Source organism: Stomoxys calcitrans, chromosome 4, assembly GCF_963082655.1.
Source record: "Stomoxys calcitrans chromosome 4, idStoCalc2.1, whole genome shotgun sequence".
Lineage (NCBI taxonomy): Eukaryota > Metazoa > Arthropoda > Insecta > Diptera > Muscidae > Stomoxys > Stomoxys calcitrans.
Window position 1 is genome coordinate 22,396,643 of NC_081555.1, and position 18,469 is coordinate 22,415,111.

The 18,469-nt window shown below is 33.2% G+C and overlaps 1 protein-coding gene across 11 annotated transcripts in view; it reads right to left on the bottom strand.

Moving 5' to 3' along the window:
- Positions 1–526: 526 nt before the first annotated feature.
- Positions 527–18,469, bottom strand: part of LOC106085249 (uncharacterized) — a 38,520-nt gene continuing 20,577 nt past the window's right edge. For 6 of the 11 annotated variants that reach the window (XM_013249463.2, XM_013249427.2, XM_013249472.2 and 3 more), the window contains 10 exons: positions 17,158–17,566; positions 16,352–17,073; positions 16,153–16,285; positions 15,953–16,084; positions 14,927–15,694; positions 11,361–11,804; positions 6,681–6,847; positions 6,143–6,618; positions 4,996–5,195; positions 527–631 (listed from right to left, as the gene is read on the bottom strand). In XM_013249463.2, the coding sequence (XP_013104917.2) occupies positions 581–631; positions 4,996–5,195; positions 6,143–6,618; positions 6,681–6,847; positions 11,361–11,804; positions 14,927–15,694; positions 15,953–16,084; positions 16,153–16,285; positions 16,352–17,073; positions 17,158–17,566 (3,502 nt within the window). In that variant the 3' untranslated portion in view covers positions 527–580. Of the gene's footprint in view, positions 632–4,995; positions 5,196–6,142; positions 6,619–6,680; positions 6,848–9,511; positions 10,701–10,850; positions 11,122–11,154; positions 11,309–11,360; positions 11,805–14,926; positions 15,695–15,952; positions 16,085–16,152; positions 16,286–16,351; positions 17,074–17,157; positions 17,567–18,469 lie in introns of those variants that run through there. The other 5 variants (XM_013249411.2, XM_013249454.2, XM_013249438.2 and 2 more) reach the window with 5 other exon arrangements.

Below are 18,469 nucleotides of genomic sequence, written 5' to 3' on the forward strand. Positions count from 1 at the left end.
TTTAAAAAAAATCTAAAATAAAAATTTATAAAAAAATATAAAAATTAGTTTGAAAAAAATTTTTAAAATAATTACAAAAAAAATAATTTTTTTCTTCAAAAAAAAAATCCAATTGTGTTTTTGTGATTGTTGCATATACATTGTTTTATCATTCATTCATCACTTAACTATTATACTTCTTAAAAATTTATGTATGTGTTTCCTTTTTTTTTTTTGCTATCTGTTATTCTTTTTCTTCATTCATTCGTTTCTATGCATGTATGTCTTTTTTTCTCGTTTTGCTTTTTTTGTTGTCGTTAACGTTTTTCAGGGTATTGGTTTTTGTTTCTATTTAGTTTCGTTCAACATTTGTTTTTATTTCATTTCTATTATTATGTATTTAAATATATATAAATTTGCTATATCGTTTAGTTTCCGTTTTCTATTTTTTCTTCTTTTTCTTCAGCTTTTTTTGTTATAAATATATTTAAACTATAAACAACTTAGACAGACATCCACTAAAACAAGCATTTGCACATAAACATAAAAAAAAAATCAGAGTCTTTAACAAACAAACAAAATGTTATAAAACTCCTTTGTTTTAATAACCAGTACCGGTCCCATATTGATTGGGATTGTAAAACTGTGGCGTCTGCAAAGAGAAAGAATATAATGAAAAGAAAGGGAGAGAGAAGAGGGAAAAAAGATTAATTACAAGATAAATATAAAAAAAATTATATAAATTTAAAAAAAAAAATTACAATTTTATTTTAAATTTTTCTCAAAATACAATAATTTGTGTAGAAAATTTTTAGTAAATGTGTATTGCATAGAAAAGTTTTAACTAAATTTTATTTCTATAGGCAACTTTCGGCAATATTTTATTTCGATAGGAAATTTTTTATAAAAAAATCATAAAAATTTTAAAAATGGAATTGCAGAGAGGCTTTACATTAACTCTTTTAATGCATACCTTAGCGGAAATGGAGTGACGCATTTGCCCCCTTAGGGAATCATGTAAACCCAAATTTATTGAAAAAACGAGATTCAGTCGTGGACCTCATTTTCCAGCTTTTGGTTTCTTGATACCTGTAGGCGAGAGTAAGGCTTCAAGTGCACTATCAGTTGCCAAACAAACAAATGATGAAGAGTGTAATACACACCCAACCTTTGTGTATATCTGGAGTTTCCAATTCGGACTCCGAACAACGACAATGTCAATGAAATATTGGGTTGCCCAAAAAGTAATTGCAGATTTTTTAAAAGAAAGTAAATGCATTTTTAATAAAACTTAGAATGAACTTTAATCAAATATACTTTTTTTTACACTTTTTTTCTAAAGCAAGCTAAAAATAACAGCTGATAACTGACAGAAGAAAGAATGCAATTACAGAGTCACAAGCCGTTGAAAAAATTTGTCAACTCCGACTATATGAAAAATCCGCAATTACTTTTTGGGCAACCAATAGTACAACAGTCGAAAAAATGAACAAAAAAAAAAACAGATAGCCAAAATGTCTGAAAAGGCTATCCAAGGCACAAAAAGGGAAACAGCAAAAGACGTACAGGCAAAACAATCGGGAAGGAGCGAGGGACGTCCCTAGGCATCCATACACCATTTAGCATCCGACGAAGGGAGACAATGTTGAAAAAGTTACGAACAAGGGATGCGTGTCCCCAGCCTCTTGAAGGAAGACTGTGGCCCCCAAAAGTCATCTCGATGTTGGAAGATGGCTGTTGATGAATGTAAGCAGCCGCCCGTCTTTTTCTTATTTAGAGTTTTATTTTATTTAAAATTTAATTTTATTAGAATTTTATTTTATTTAGAATTTTTTTTTTCATTTTATTTTTCAGAATTTTACTTTATTTAGAATTTTCATTTTATTTATTTTATATAAATGGGATTTCAGACATGGTGTCAAAGAGAAAGATGCTCAGTATGCTTTGACATTTCATCATGAATAGACTTACTAACGAGCAACGCTTGCAAATCATTGAATTTTATTACCAAAATCAGTGTTCGGTTCGAAATGTGTTCAAATTTTGACAAATTTTGTTCAGCGATGAGGCTCATTTCTGGTTGAATGGCTACGTAAATAAGCAAAATTGACGCATTTGGAGTGAAGAGCAACCAGAAGCCGTTCAAGAACTGCCCATGCATCCCGAAAACTGCACTGTTTGGTGTGGTTTGTACGCTGGTGGAATCATTGGACCGTATTTTTTCAAAGATGCTGTTGGACGCAACGTTACGGTGAATGAACACATTTCGAACCGAACACTGATTTTGGTAATAAAATTCAATGATTTGCAAGCGTTGCTCGTTAGTAAGTCTATTCATGATGAAATGTCAAAGCATACTGAGCATCTTTCTCTTTGACACCATGTCTGAAATCCCACGTGATCTGTCAAATACTAATGCATGAAAATCCTAACCTCAAAAAAATCACCCTTTATTTTTTAAATTTTTTAATTTTCTTTTTATGAAATTTTTAAAATTTTTTTAATTTTTTTTTTAAATTTCATAAATTTATTTATATTTATTTTTTAACATATTTTTTTTTCAAAAAATTTTTTGTATTTTTCAGAAATTTGCTTTATTTAGAATTTTTATTTTATTTTATATATTTTTTATTTTATTTTTTTAATTTTCTTTTTATGAAATTTTAATTTTTTTTTACATTTCATAAGTTTATTTATATTTATTTTTTAACATATTTTTTTTTCAAAAATCTGTTGTATAAAATTTATTTAATTTTATTATATAAAAAATTTCTTTGAAATTTTATTTTTTCTAATTAATTTAAATAAATTAAAATTTTATTTAATTTTTAAATTCAATTTTTCAGACAAAGAAATTTGTTAAATTTTATTGTATTTGTTAATTGTAATTATTTTTTTTTAATTTTATTAACTAAAAATAGTTTTTACAAATATTACTTTTACAAGCATTTTTAAATTTTATTAAAAAAAAAATAATTTCATTTCATTTAAAAAAAAAAATAATTTAATTAAAAAAAAAATTAATTTTATTAAAAAAAAAATTAAAAAAAATTATTTAAAAAAAAATTAAAAAAAAATAATTTTACAATTTTTGTTTGTTTCTTTTTCGAGACGAGCTCAATGATCGGAGATTGCAAATGGAAAAGGAAAGCCAAAGATAGCAACACAAACCAAACACTATGGGACCCATTTCGTCTTTGGTTAGAAGACGTTTCAACCATATTAGGTGTGATGGCTTCACGGGCCATCCGCTGGTATGTTGTATTTGAATCGTATTAATTACGAAAACGCGTCTATTAGCTGTACTTTTTCCCAATGCATGTATTTAAGTGTAATGACAGACTTTTTTTCTATGGCTATTACACTTCTTCCGTACTTCACATGATTCTGTGCATCTGTTGGAAGTTGTATTGATGGCTTCAAACGCTAGACAATGGCAAAGGCTCTCGCTGTTGCCCCGTGTGCCCAGGTCGAATCCTGGCCGGGCTCTGCCGAATTTTTGGTCCATCTTTGGCTTTCATTTTCCATTTGCAATTTCCGATCATTGAGCTCGTCTCGAAAGAGAAACAAACAAAAATTGTAAAATTTAATAATCTTCGCCCTAACAGGCAAAAAACTTGAAAAATCAAAAAATAATTTTATAAAAAAAAAAATTTAAATTTTCAGAATTATTTTAGATTATTTTTTTTACAATTTCTTTTCAAACCATTTTTCAACATTTTAATTATTTAAAATTTTGTCCAAATTTTACTTTAACAATAAGTTTTAAATATTATTAAAAAAGTAATTCGATATTAAAATAAATATTCAAAATTTAGTTTTTAGACAAATTTTTCTAAAATTTTATTTATTTATTTTTAAAACTTAAAACTGTTTGAAATTTAATTTTTTTATTTTTTTTTTTTTACAATTTTTGTTAAAAAGAATATATTGTTCCAAAATATTAAATTTTACGGAAAATGTTGGCAATTGTGTTTAAATATTTCAAATGTTTGGTTTAAATTTTATTATTTTAATTTTAAAAATTTTCAAAATTTTTCCCCAACCGACAAAATTTGATTTTTTAAAAAATTGCCAATTTCTATAGAAAATATTTTTAAAAAATTTACAACTTTTAATTTAAAAAAAAGTTTTGTTTTTGATTTTTTTATTGCAAAAAAAAAAACATTCGCAAAATTTTATTTTTATGAAAATTTTTTCAAATATTATTTTAAAAGGCTTTATTAAAAAAATTATTTTAAATTTATTATTTTCAAAATTTTATTGTAATAAAAAATTTTTCAAATTTTATTTTTTTAAAAATTTTTTCAAATATTAATTCTATTAATTGTTTTTAAATTTTATTACTTAAAAACGATTTTTTAGAAATTTTGTTTTTAAGAAATTGTTTTTAAAAGTATTATTTAAAAAAAAGTTAAAAAAATTATTTCCAACAAATCCAAACAATTAAATAACAAATTTTGTCAAAATTTGATTTCATTTTGTTGTTGTTTTAACCAGCTTAGACCAATGTGTTTTTATTTCTTGCTGCTATTTCAAAACAAAACAACAAAAACACTTTACAGAGTCTCAACATTTGTGGTGTGTTAAATGTATCAAGGGCGGAATGCAATGATCGCGATTTCGGCATTTGCCAGAGGCTTCGTCAGACTGCTATGCCACCAAAAGTTTACATGCTTCCACCTACTCACTAATTAGTGAGCAGTGCAATGGTAGCAGCATGCACAAATCCTAAGAATCTTAAAAGGGTTTTTGTTGTTTTGTTTTGAAATAGAACCAAGAAAAAAAAAACACATTGGTCAAAGCCAACAACAAAATGAAATAATTTTTGTGACCAAACTAATGAAGCGCTAAGGCATTAAAATTTTATTTCTATAAAGAAATGTGTTAAATTTTATTTCTATAGAAAATATTGTGAAAAATTTCGTCAACAATTGTATTTTATAGAATTTTTTTTCTCAACTTAAAATTTTATTAAATTTTTTTATGAAATTTTTTTATTTGCTTTTATCTTACATCTTGTGGTTGTTGTTGCTGCTGATAGCCATTATTATCTTGACTAACACCACCAGCTGTTGACCCTGAGCCGCCTGGTATGAAAAATCCACTTTGAGGCACTGCGGCAGGAGGTAAAGCAGGAGCGAGAACATTTTCAGCAGCCTTATTTACAGGAGCACCAGAGGGATTAAAAACGTCAACGTAAGCGTTTTTTAAAGCTAAAAACGAAAAAGAAAGATTAAACAAAAAATTAAAAATAAAGAATGAATAGGCAGTAAAGAGGTAAAGAAATAGTGATATAGAAGTGGATTTTTGTCAACGTTGCCCTGTGGCCATGAAGTGTTGTTGTTGTTGTAGCCCCATTTTCATGTGGAGGTGGCGATCAAGTTCGTTCCAGTCCGATCGCCGGGAACAGGGTCCCGTGCCGGAAGCCATAAAGTGTATAATTCGGGTGTGTTCTGAGTATCACTGTTACTAAAAACAATTTGTAACTATCCCGTTAACAAAAAACCAATGTTAATTTTATTGGTAAAATTAGTTTTATCTAAAAAATTCTTATGATGAAAATTTATGACTTATTGACATTTTACTCGCGTGGCAATGAACAGGGTCACTCCATGGGAAAGTGAATTCTAGAAAAAACCCGATTACATACAGTGCTTTGAGGAACTTGACTCGATACTCTTTCTCAACTTCTACACACCCTCCCCGATAATAGCACTGTTTTATTTAAGTATTATATTGTGCAGTGTAGCATAAAGTTTATGGAAATTACATCTATCCATTACGACAAAGTTTTGGATAAATTAACAGTGCAAGCTTATGTAGAACATACATCTGTGTTCAAGATTGTCAACAACACCAACAACAACATGATATGTTTTTCATATTTAGATGTTGCCACCTGTAGAAATACCTCTATTGTGAATGGCAAAATAGAATATATACCAATAACTTATACAATTACGTGTACAAATCGTAATAAATTTTATTTGACTTCGATGCTCGCATGTGTTTTGCATTTGTTTTGTTTTTGTTTAGTGTTGTTATCTGATGTCAAACAAATAGACTTGCACTGGATGGAATTTTTGCGTTTTATTTTTGTCCTTCACGGCTTGTGTGTCCCCAGTACTAAAATAAAACTTACAGTTAGATTATAACTTACTTCGATTTCTTTGCATTTTAAACATATTTGACTGTAATGTGGGAGTTTTCGTAGGTCCTGGGGCATTTGGATTCGTCGCCGCCGTCACATTGGATTGTGCTGATGTTTGCTGTTGTTGTTGTTGTTGCATGGGATTCGGTGATGACGCTGAATTAGGTAGGGATGTAGGCACATATTGTTGCTGCTGTTGTTGTTGAGGATCCATGAAGCTTGGCATTTGATTCTGTTGAGGTTGACTTTGTGGTGGCGCAAGATTTGCTTGTGACATCATCATCATATCACCCATTTTGGGAGGAGGCTTAAACGATTCCTCCTCTTGCTCATCACCATCAGTGTTGACCCATTTCTTTTTCTCAGGATCCCAGACAATAGAGGGATTCTTATCATCAGGCAAAATCATTTGATTTTTGGGTTTCAAGGAAAACTTATTCCAAATGCCACCAAACCAGCCAGAATTTTGGTTTCCAGCAGCATTACTAAGAGGGAAATTTTTTAAATTATAAAAAAGGATAAACCTCTCAACAGTTTAAAAACTCACTTTTTATTTTCCTTATTCTTTTGCGCTGTTTGTTGTTGCATTATTTTACCTTCACTGCCCGTTGTTGATTTTTGGCCCCCACCAATTGCTTGCTGCTTTTTGCCCGAACTTTCATCATCTGTATCGTAGGTTTTGGATTTTGGCATCGATATTGTTGGTCTTGCATTCTAAATATTTTACAATGGAAGTTCAAAATTTTTAAGGTTTTTTTTTGCAAAATCATAAATTTAAATTGAAAAAATAATGTGGGGAATAGGAAATTTTGAATATAGAGATAAGCAATGGCTCTTGAATTTTTCTTTTGATATGAGAAGTTGACAGAAGTCATAATAGAGAATAGGGGGAAAAGTATTAAAAGTTTATAGAAATAGAAGTAGAAGTTAAAAAACAAAAATTTTTACACAGTTTATTTGAATTATGCGAAGAATTCATTCTTATAGCTAAACTTAACCAATAGTTAGTTATATTGAAACTATTTTTATGTTTTTTAAGTTATTTTTTCGATTTTCATTGAATTCTTATAAAAAAAGTATTATTGGAATTTAATTTATATGTTATTTTTGAAGATCCAATCTAATGAATTACTAAAATATTAAGAAAAATACAAAAAAAATGTTCTTTAAAATGTAATTATTTAAGCTAAAATTTAGTAAAATGTTCGCTTAGACAATGAGAGCCCTCATGTAAGAAAATCTCTGAGCAGCACAGCAAGTTAATAGTTTGGTTACACAAATTTTGTCATACACTCTACCATGTATCGAAGTGTTCGTCTCCGTTGCTTTAAACTTTACACTGTCATTCACAATAGTTCTATTTCTTCAGTTGGCCACACTTATTTGTAAAAAACCTATCATGGCAACTCTTTAGACAAATGTACCAAAGAGCATAAAAATAACAGAGAAAACTAACTTCTCTCAAAAATTTACAGCAATGTCGTTATTAATTTTATTTTTCTTTAAAGCGAACAGCTCTGCCTAAAATTAAAAAAACAAAAACAAATCTAAAGCAAAAAGAAAACAAAGAAAGATACACGCATTGGAAGCTAAGATTGCCGAAACTCTATATACGTGCATTACGCCATAGTTTCTTTCACGGGAAAGAAAATAATGGATATTTAGAAAATGTGAACAACGCAAACAGCATGACATTGAGAGCAGAATTCTGCATGTGGCATGTTGTCTATGTGCGAACTTCAAATTCTTTATCTATTTATTATTTATGTATGGATGTACTATATAAGTTTGCACTGGATGCCTATTAAGAACTTTGCTAGACTGGATAAATGTAATTTCCATAGAATTTTCACTGCACTGTATAGTAAAAATTACAAACTTGACCACAAATATTTCATTAACACATACAGTAGCACAGTTAACTGACAGTAACGTTAGGATATGATTTTGCTCAATACATTTTAACTAATTATAACAATAGTACAACTAATTATAGCAGAAAACAATTTTAGCAACATTCAATATTTTGCTGAAAAACTGTTTTGTACAAACCGTGACTCTCGAATGGGGTTTTTAGACATTTCTGTGCCACTGTACAGAGCAATGAGTACTGTCCAATTCAAATATAAGGTCAATGATAGGGGAACTCCTTTTTATAACCGACACACTTTGAGGAGAAGTTTTAATATGGATTAATATCTCACAAATGTCGCCATTGGCACTTTAATAAAATGACCTAGCATAGAAGCTGGCTATAAATGGTCGGAATTCTAACACCACCAATTCTCACATTCCACTGTCGACGCACTTCCCATGTCTATGTAGTGAACAGTTCGGCTGAAGATTTTGTGTTGACTACCTTCAAATTAATTGCAGCGACGAGCGGTTAGGTTGAAAAAAGGGTGCGAATATTAATCCGCCCCATGCCACAGTGGGCATACATCTAAGTAACCTGCTTGTTTTGCGCTCTAAATACTAAAAAGTAACCTCGAAAAAATCTTTGTCAGGAATTCCGTGCACACAAAATCACAATCACAAAACCCCCAATTGTTCTCAATTTCATGCTCCCTACTTATCCGGTGCGGCAATCTTCTTCTTACTTCCTTTCTCACAATCCAGATCTCCCCATAGAATTTTGTCGCCTAACCGAACGTTTTACTGTTGCACAGTGCTACAAGCTCGTTTACCGCTCACGCCTTTACAAGGACTGCGTCGACCGAAAGGGCTTTGCATCTAGCAAGTTTACTAATGTCAGCTCTTTCCACTCCGGTCAATTCTTCTGCCTTTCGTTCCCCCTTACTCCGCAATGGCATGGCAGCCAAACGATGCGGATCGTGCCATTCTCAAATAGGGCGCTAATCTACTTCTTACATGCTTGCTAGTTGACTGTTCGTAGAGATGCTCAAACTCATCGCCCTCCCGTTAACACCATACCACTTCACGTACCCGGCAATCCCATGGCATCCGGTTGAATGTACCGGATTATATGCTTCATCAGCAAGGGCTGCCGCCTCGGTGTACAAAGCACCCGGCACGGAATAGCTGTGAGCTATTCGTTGTAGAACAAAGCAAAAAGTCGCAAATTGGCAGAGATAAAAATGTCGCAAAAAGCTCGCTACTTGTGCATTTAGTCGCAAAAAGGCAACACTGGTCACAATAACTGTAAACAATTATAACTATTGAGATTGACTTGGGTTAATGTTCAACACAAATGGCTACTCTTCAAATCTCAGAGTTGCCAGATTTCAATTTATTGAGCACGACACTTAACAAACGAATGATGTAAGAAGATATAAAAATCCTTTACAAAAATAACAACAACAATTTATAAAAAAAAATACATAAATTTTCTTAATATATTAACACTCAAGAACTACCGACTGATTGAGATGCGTTTTTTTTAGGCAATAGTTAATTGAAAAAAACTGTACACTGTTCCATATATTTGTGGGTAATTTAATGTTTATGAAGCCCAAACGACGATATGGGAACGCCTAGGGGAAAATGATTTTCTTTTCTATTTTTTGCTATACTGTTCCTATTTCATGAACTTATAGATTAATAAGCAAATCATTAGTATACTCTTAGCTTTGTATCGTTTAAAAGCTTCTAATTAACCAAAACTTACCAGCTGTGTTTTAAAATTCACAACTAATTAGTTCATTTTTGTTGAAAGCTAATAATTCTACCCAAAAAGTGAGTGGGACACACACACAGAAACAATTACAACACATAGGATATAAGAAATGCTTTTTAATTAACAAAAAATATGTGTATATGACATTATAAACAAATAGAAAATAATAACAAAACAAAAACCTTTAAAACAAAAGAAAAACATAAACCAAGTGCGGTTGGTTTTTTTTTGTTGTTGACTTAATTTAGACAAAAAATCTTTTTTTTGTAAACATCATCACTTTATATAAATACTTCGTAAATACACCACTTAATGACTACTTAAAATGTTTATATATAATTTTTATTTGTTCTTTTTAAAATCTATGGGATCATCTATATTGAAAGTTTTGACCTCAGGCGCTAGAGATTTTTGTTGTTCCACATTTTGCTGCTTTTGGTGTGAGTCATACGATGAGCCACTTTTTGAGTCGATATACTTTTCAAATTGTTGCAAAGAATGTTCAACCTCATGACACATTTTCTTATAGTTCAAAGGTATGGAACGATCATGTATTAATTCTTGCATAGACCATACCTGGGGGGCTTTTTGTGCCAGGACTTGATTGTGCTGGGGGTGGGAGTTTGAGGCTGAGGCTGAGGGGTTGAGGTTGGAGTTGGTTTGTGCTCTTATAATACCATAGGATGACAAAGCTTTATGACGCCGCTGTTGCCGATGATGAAGAAAAGGCAAATTTTCCGACTCTAAATCTTGACTGTTGGGTTCATACATAAGAAAATTAACCTGCTCATCATTATCAACATCATCGTCATCCTCATCATCATCGTCCTCTTCATCATCATAATCTTCATTGGAGGATATATAAGCCTCATATAACAACTCATCAAGGCCACCACAATTGGCTTCAGGATCATAATTGTTAAATCTGGTCTGCAAAGGCATATCAATGGGATAGGTGCCATTGAAGACAATATTCTTGTTAAGCAACTTGTCGTGGCCAAAAGCCGCAGAGTGCACCAAGGATTTAGAGTTGACTTGACTTTGATGATAGAAAGACTTTTTGCCATAGGCTTTTCTAGGCATTTGATGATGATGATTAAGATCAAGATTATTATCATCTATAGAATTGGAGGGAGAGGAGTTTGAGGTGGGAGAGCAGGAAGCTTGAGAAGACATGGACGAGCCTGAGAAGCCAGCAAAGGTACTATCTTCTTTTTTATTTTCTAATTTCTCTTCACATTCTGGTATTAGAAAATTCACTTTTTTCGTTTGATTTTGATGATGAGAGGTGGCATTGGCCGGGTTAATGCTGAGCTGTTTTTTTGCCTTGGCCGACAAATCATTCAGGCTGCTATTAACGTTGTGATGAGAATATTGGTTGCTCTTTAAAATTGTATTGTGATGCTGAGTAGTAGTAGTAGTAGTAGTGGTATTATAAGCTTTTTGAGGAAATTTTAAGGAAGTCTTAGAGTTAGCGCTAGCTGTCGCTGTTAAACTTGTAGCCTGGCTTAAGTAGGGGGTTTCTTTCTGGCTGTGGGCTGCATTAAAAGCTGTGTTTTGCTGTTGTTTTGACTGGAAATTGCTACTTACATTGTTTATGGAAAAAGGAGTTGTAGTCGTTGCTGTTGCTGCCAAGGTGGTCTGTGTGTTGGAGGGGGTTGAGGAGGTTTCATATTCTAATAATTTATTAAATGCTTGTTTGGTTGACACCTCTGGGGATTTCTTAACAGGGAAATTAGTTTTAGAGCTGTTGGTGTTGGCCAATATCGTCGTTGTTAATTTCGAGACCTTTTCCAATTTGGCCTTATTATATTGGGAACTCAAATGACCGGGTGAGGCATGCATCATCATATTATGGTTAGTTTTCATTTTCAATTGGGATTTTTTATTATTCAAAAGTAAAGTGGCTTTAGGTGTTGCAGCTGCTGCCCTTACCGCCTCCCCTTGGCTGTTGTTGGTGCTGTTTTTGGGGGTGGCAGCTGACTTTTGGCCTTCCAAAGCTTGGGTTTGTGCATGAGGAGGTGATTCATGCTGCTGGTGAAAAAAATGTTTCCGCAGGGCGCGCAAAGGCATGTATGTACACAAATTTTTGATAAAAATGGAAAAATGGTTTTAATTTAAAAAGGTTCCTTATGGAGTGGGGCAGAGGGGGTATTGTGGGGCAGGAAAGTAAATAATAGATAAAGGACTCACACACATAGCACACATAGAAAAATTGCATAAACTTAAAAAATTAAAATAAAAAACAAATAACGAAAAGTACGTTAAGTTAAAACGATCCGAAATTTAGGTACCCACCACCATAAACCGGCAGAAAAACGAAAAAAAACCAAATCAAAAAGTGTGTTTAGAAAAAAATCCAAAATTGGCATAGACATTGCTTTAAAGTATAGCTGGGATACCACTCATATTTAAATGAGTGCTATACCATTCAAGGCACCTTCTTAAGCTTAATGAAAAAATTTCAAAGAGGCCGCTTGGCTACGCCTGTTTCTAAAAAAGTTTAAAGGTTCCTATAGGGGCTGTACTTCTTGTCTGTATCGATATGACCGATAGAATTTGGCTTAGGTGTTGATAATCGACTTTCACTTAAACAGCATTATGGACCACACTTATAATGCATCTGTTTAAAGCATCACAAAATGATCTTATGTGGATTGTTTATGGGCAGCTCTTATTTTTGTGACAATTTACGAGAATTTACCAGCATATCGCAAACTAAAAAATATTAAAAAAAAAATGAAATGGTGTTTTTTGGCAACTCAGCGTGGTGGGCTATCAAGGTTGCTGGTCGCATGCCCTTCAAGTCACGAAAATGAAGTCCGTTTTGGTGCTCGGATCTTGGGCCCCCAAACGCTCCCTTTTCTCACCCAAATGAAAAGGCATCGAATAGGGGCAATATGATAATCAAATTAAAGGAAATTGTGAATTGAACACGATGATAACAACAACAACAATTGATGATTATGGAAGGGACCTTAAGAAATGTTGGCGATATTTTGGGAAGAAGTAAAACTTGGTAAAGATGTAACCATTTTGACATAATTTTCTTAATATAAAAATTTTTGACAAAATGTTCTAGGCATAAAAATGTTGCTTAGGTGTTAAGCAAAGTTCACTTAAACAGCAATATGGGCCGAACTTATAATTTGACTGTTTGGTTTATAACGAAATGTTCTATTGTGAATAGTTTCTGGACAGCTTTGGTTTTTGTGTCAATTTACTAGAATTCACAAAAAAAAACGGCAACCATAAAAAGTTTTCGCGTACCCAAAAATGTGTGCAATTTTACTGGAGATTTTTTCATAACAGCAATTTGCATCCTCAGGTTTTTTGTGAAAACCAGCAGTTTAATTCAAATAAATATCAAAAAGAGACTATTAGCTGTACTTACTCTCTTGCAAATTTTTGACTGCCAATTTTTTACTAAAAAAGTACGCACAACATAACCGGAATTTTTTTTCTATTTTGGGGTAGGACATGAGGCCTCCGAACGCTCCCTTCCGCCACCAACCAAGTGGTAATCCCATGGCAGACGGTCGTACGTACCAGATGAACCCAAAGGAGTACTTCATCGGCAAAGGATGCCGCCACAGTGTACAACTTACTGATACAACAACAACAACCACCACCCAAATGAAGTAGCGAGTAGTAGAACATGAAAAAAATTGGACCCCCATGCGAGGGAGAGGGGGGCCTTTAGAAATTTGGAAACCTATTTCATTTCATTTAAAGTTTAAACATTATGAGCCAAAAGTCCCATAACAGGAATTTAAAAAAAATTGACAAATACGATCCTAAGGATGACCGCCCTAGCTTTAGAAACTTCAACAAGAGCATAAAATCGTTAAAAGCTTCACTCAGTGGCGCTGTAGGCTCGGGCGTCGGGCAGTATGAGGTCTAGGTTTGTTTTGAGATCCATGCTCTTTGGATTTCGAAACATGGAAAATACTATTAGCATTTGCTAGGTCTCGGACTGAGTGGTGGAAAATAAGGCCACTATTGCATATAGCAAGGATTCACTTGACAAGATTAAGTCAAGCGATCATAAAATTTTTTGAATTATCGTCCTTAGGCTTGTGAAACTTTTTTTACTTGTTTGCAATGTGGGTTGGTTCACATTCCAATTTAAATTGAATTAATAAAATATAATATATTACAAATACACAAAATTGAAATATTTCTGAAAACAAATTCGACTGACATTTGTTAACATTCACAATAGGCAGATTTTGACAAACTTGATGATGTTCATGGTGCCTATCCACTTTGTGTTTTCGCAAATTATTTAAACTTCTGTTAGTGAAGCCTGGCACGTGCCCTTAAATTTAACATAAAAATCGCCTTGGAAACATACAACTATTGCGAAGGCGAGCTAGGAAGGTTTCATATCTTTTCGGCATGTGTCCTGCCGTATCACTCATATTAGGTAACCGTTTGTAGCCGAATACGGGATTGTCTATACTCTAAGTAACGCCAATGTTCGCTTTCTCTGTCTTACAATCTAACACTAACTGAGGAACAACATCAGACCGATTATGATAATATTAAATAAATCTTTCGGGATACTATGTATGTATTATCCTAATAATCAGTATAGCCAACCTGCATCTTTCCAGTCAATCTTAGACTCTCCCTCTTCAGATCCCTATAGCAAACCAGACGAGTATGACTAAAAATCGATCCCCCTAAAGCTGTTTACATACAAGTCGTCACTAAAGAATGAATTTTGAGGAGCGTAAAGTTCTTGGCTCCCTCAATCTAAGGAAAATTCAAGAGACTGTACATTAAACTTTCAAATGTATCTCTTGTATTACTTTCATTATGGCAGATGTCAGTACTGCCACCTACATCTTTACAAAAACGATATTAATATATCCCCCCAGCTTCACATGGTGGTGGGTATAAAAACCTTTTAAAATCAAAAACGAAAATTGAAAAAAAATTAAATTATTCATCATCTCTTAACCAAAGCCACATAAACATATCACGAAATGTAGGCGACACGGTAGTCGCAGCCTAAAAATTTTGATTTGTTTTCACAAAAATGGTAAAAAAATCATAAACGTAACAACAAATAAGGAATAAAAAAGAAATCAAAAGAAAAAGAATAAAGGACACATTGCTATTGACTGGAGAACTCCACCCAGACTTACCTCATCCAAGCCGTAAGGCTGTGCTGTAGTAACTTGTTGTTGCTGTTGAGCCCAATAATCATAAGAGCCACTATCAGTCGTTTGTGTTGCATCCATATGGCCGCCTTCATTATTGTAGTTTTGTAGTCCTTGCTGCTGCTGAGTGGGATCATAATAATTTTGACCATAGCTTGTCATATCGGGCTGCATATAGGCGGCCGTCTGCTGATGATAAACATCAGTTTGAGCCGTTGTTGATGATTGGTTGGCATCTAATGTCTGTTGCTGTTCATTGGCCTGCATGGCAGGCATTTCGTTTTGTGTCTGATAGGGATCCAAAGATAATGGTTGTTGTTGGGCATCCGTGGCCAACATGCTATTTTGGGTTTGCTGCGGTTGTTGTTGCATTAAGTCTGGATTGTAAAATGTTGGCTGTTGTTGTGGTTGTGGTTGTTGCTGCTGCTGATCTTGATATTGCAGATTCAATTCACTGAATTGTTTATTGATTTCCATAAATTGTTGATCTATATGTTGTTGTTGATAACCAAAACTGGGATCCATCACTTGTTGCTGCTGACTGTCCACAGCCGAGTTCGCTGGCACAGCATAATCAATTTTATATTGTTGAGCCATTTGCCTTAGACTTTGCAACCATTTTTGTTCCTCCAATTGTTGTTGTGAGGTGTTTAGGGCATTATCTCCTTCCTCGTTGCCTAGTTGTTGCTGATCATCTATGGTTTTTTCTAAGACTGGATCGTAGTACTTCAAACGATCTGCCATTTCATAGACCTGTAGGGAACAACAAGAAGAAAGGGATGATAAAAACAGGTAAACACGTTGTTGTTATTGTAGCAGTGTGTTGTACGGCAGCCCTTGGCGATGAAGGACTTCATCGGGTCGATCCGATACATACAACTGGCTGCCATGGGATTGTATGAACACGTGATAAAAAATATGACAAGAATTTTAGTTCCGCATATTGCTCTTTCATTTTTTATTGAAATCCAAGGAACATAGGAAACCATTTGTTTTCTTTTCCAGACTTACCTTGTTGATGAAACTACTCTCATATTTCGTTGGATCCCGTGCAATGTGTACAGAAATTTGTTCCAAATACATTAAACTCTTCAAATGGAAACCATAGTCCAATAAACGTGTGGCCAAAATGAATTTATAAGGCTGTAAAGGCAAAAAAGAGGTATTTTAGAACTTTTGGAAAAAAAGTTGTGCTCTTTTTTTCTACAGACCTGAAACTCTACAATTGAAAATTTATCATCATTCAAGGAACAGGCATATTCATAGATTTCAGTCATGACAATCGCTTCGTTGTGAGCAAACTCTTGGAATTGTTTGTAGTGAGAGGAGCCCAACAAAACCAATCTGTAAAAAATTATCAAAAAAAAAAACAAATAATTTAGTTTCTTTTTTTCTCTTTCTTCTTCTTACTTTGGCAAATGCTGTTGCAATGTATTCTCCTGTGTTGCCGACTCCTGATAGCGTCCAAAACCAACTTGCGCCATTAGATAACAAAAATGGGCTGCATACAAATCGCCACGATTGAATAGGGAATCACCCAAAGTCGTAATGGCCTTACGATCCAATTCTGGTTTTTGTGAAGTATTCGATAAAATCATGGATAGATGAGGACGCCAATCACCCCATTTTTCATCCTGTACACAGGTCACACTTGAAGGTGAACGACCACTCATCAATTGATAGAGCGTCTGCAGAGGGTCATTTAAAGCCAATTTATTGGCAAACTTCATCATAACATTGGCATGCGAACGACGATCCAATTTAGAGGCCAAGAATAATGCATGACCCCACAAATTATTATCGGTGGCCCATTCCAAGGCCTCATTGACATTGCCATACAACAAATAGTTTCTAAATTTCTCGGTAATTTCTGTTTCACTCAAAGCGTTTGAGCTGGAGGAGGGCATTTTTTCTTCCGAGGATTCTCGTAACTCTTGGTCTTTATCTTCTTTAGACTCTTCATTATTTGCAATATCAGCATCATCTTTGATTGCCTCATTGTCCTCCGCCACAGGGGAAGTGCTACCCGATTTAGATTTTAGAGAATTGTTCATAGAATTGTTGGGTGTTTGATAGGCAAATTGTTGTTGATTTTTCAATAGCAATTCAGCAATGTCAGTGCCCACAACCATCTGCAAATAAAATAAGGGACACAAATTTATTATTATTTTTATCTTCATTTTTGTTTGTTTTTCTCCTCTCCCCTTGCTACTCACCCCATTCTGTTTCAACAGCAATATCAATAGATTCCACATTAAGGTATAGGAGGCCCTATATTTCTCTGCATTATTGCTAATCAATTGTTTGGCATATATGGTTGTCTCCATGGGTCCCAAACGTATTTGCTCCTGGCAAAATTCTATAACCGTTTTCTTGTGTGTTAAACCTCTGACCAAAGGTCCTGGGAAGACTTTGAATAATTTTCTGGTCTCATCATTGGGCTTAAACTTCAACAGCTTCACTATGTTACTGATCTGACCATGTGGTGTGTATTTTGGTTTGACCGTTACCAAAATGCCTGAGCCAAAACTCACCACTGCATGCTCATTGATAAATTTGCAAGGTGTTAAACGTTGTGGCTCCGATGCTATGGGATCTGGATCGCGCACGGATATAGCACCAGATCTAACAAAATATAGCAAAATTAAAATATAAGTAAAAGAAAAATTTATTTTGGTTATTTTTCTTCTATAAATTATAAAGATTAAAATCCGATTTCGTTGAAAGGAACTGAAAAGCTCATGCAAAAGTAAACTTAAAAGTGTATATATGTAAGAAAAAATAAATATTTATGTAAATGTAAAAAAAAACATATCTGAAATATTTACATGCTTTTCAATTAAAAGAAAATCGTTTTTCGCATGCTAAACTTAAAGATTAAATTTTTCATAAATAAAGAATTGTAAGGCGTTTAAAATATTTTTCTTGAAATGCCTTCATGCAGTTATGGTGATAATTTCATGTAAAGTCAAAATTCAAAAGAAAATAACTTTAGTAGGAATTGAATTACACTCTGTATAGGCAACTAAATTTAAAAATGTTTTACTTAATAATTATCCAACACCAAGTTTTTCGAATGATGTCATTAAATTTTAAATTGTCGATTGCCATTTGACAACTTAATATAAAGCCAAAAATCATGAGAAATATCGGGGCACTTTTTAATACAACTATAAGAGACATCCCTGGCAAATCCCTAGACATAATAACAAATACAAGCTGTGTTTTATTTTAGTACTGCAAAGTGCAGTGCAATGAAATTTGTATGAAAAAGACATACATCCGGGACAAGGAAGTTCTGGGCCGAATTACCTACCGCATACGTGAACGAGTAAAATCGTTTGAAATATCTCTATTGTGAATTACGTATTTCTTTATTGAACGTGAATTTTTGAACGCAAATGTCTAAATCGATCATAATTTATAACAAATTCAATGTTATATGTGTATACAAATGGTATAACATCCATTAAATTTGAGATGAAATGTGTGAGGTAATTCGGCCCCTGGATATATAAAACATCTGCC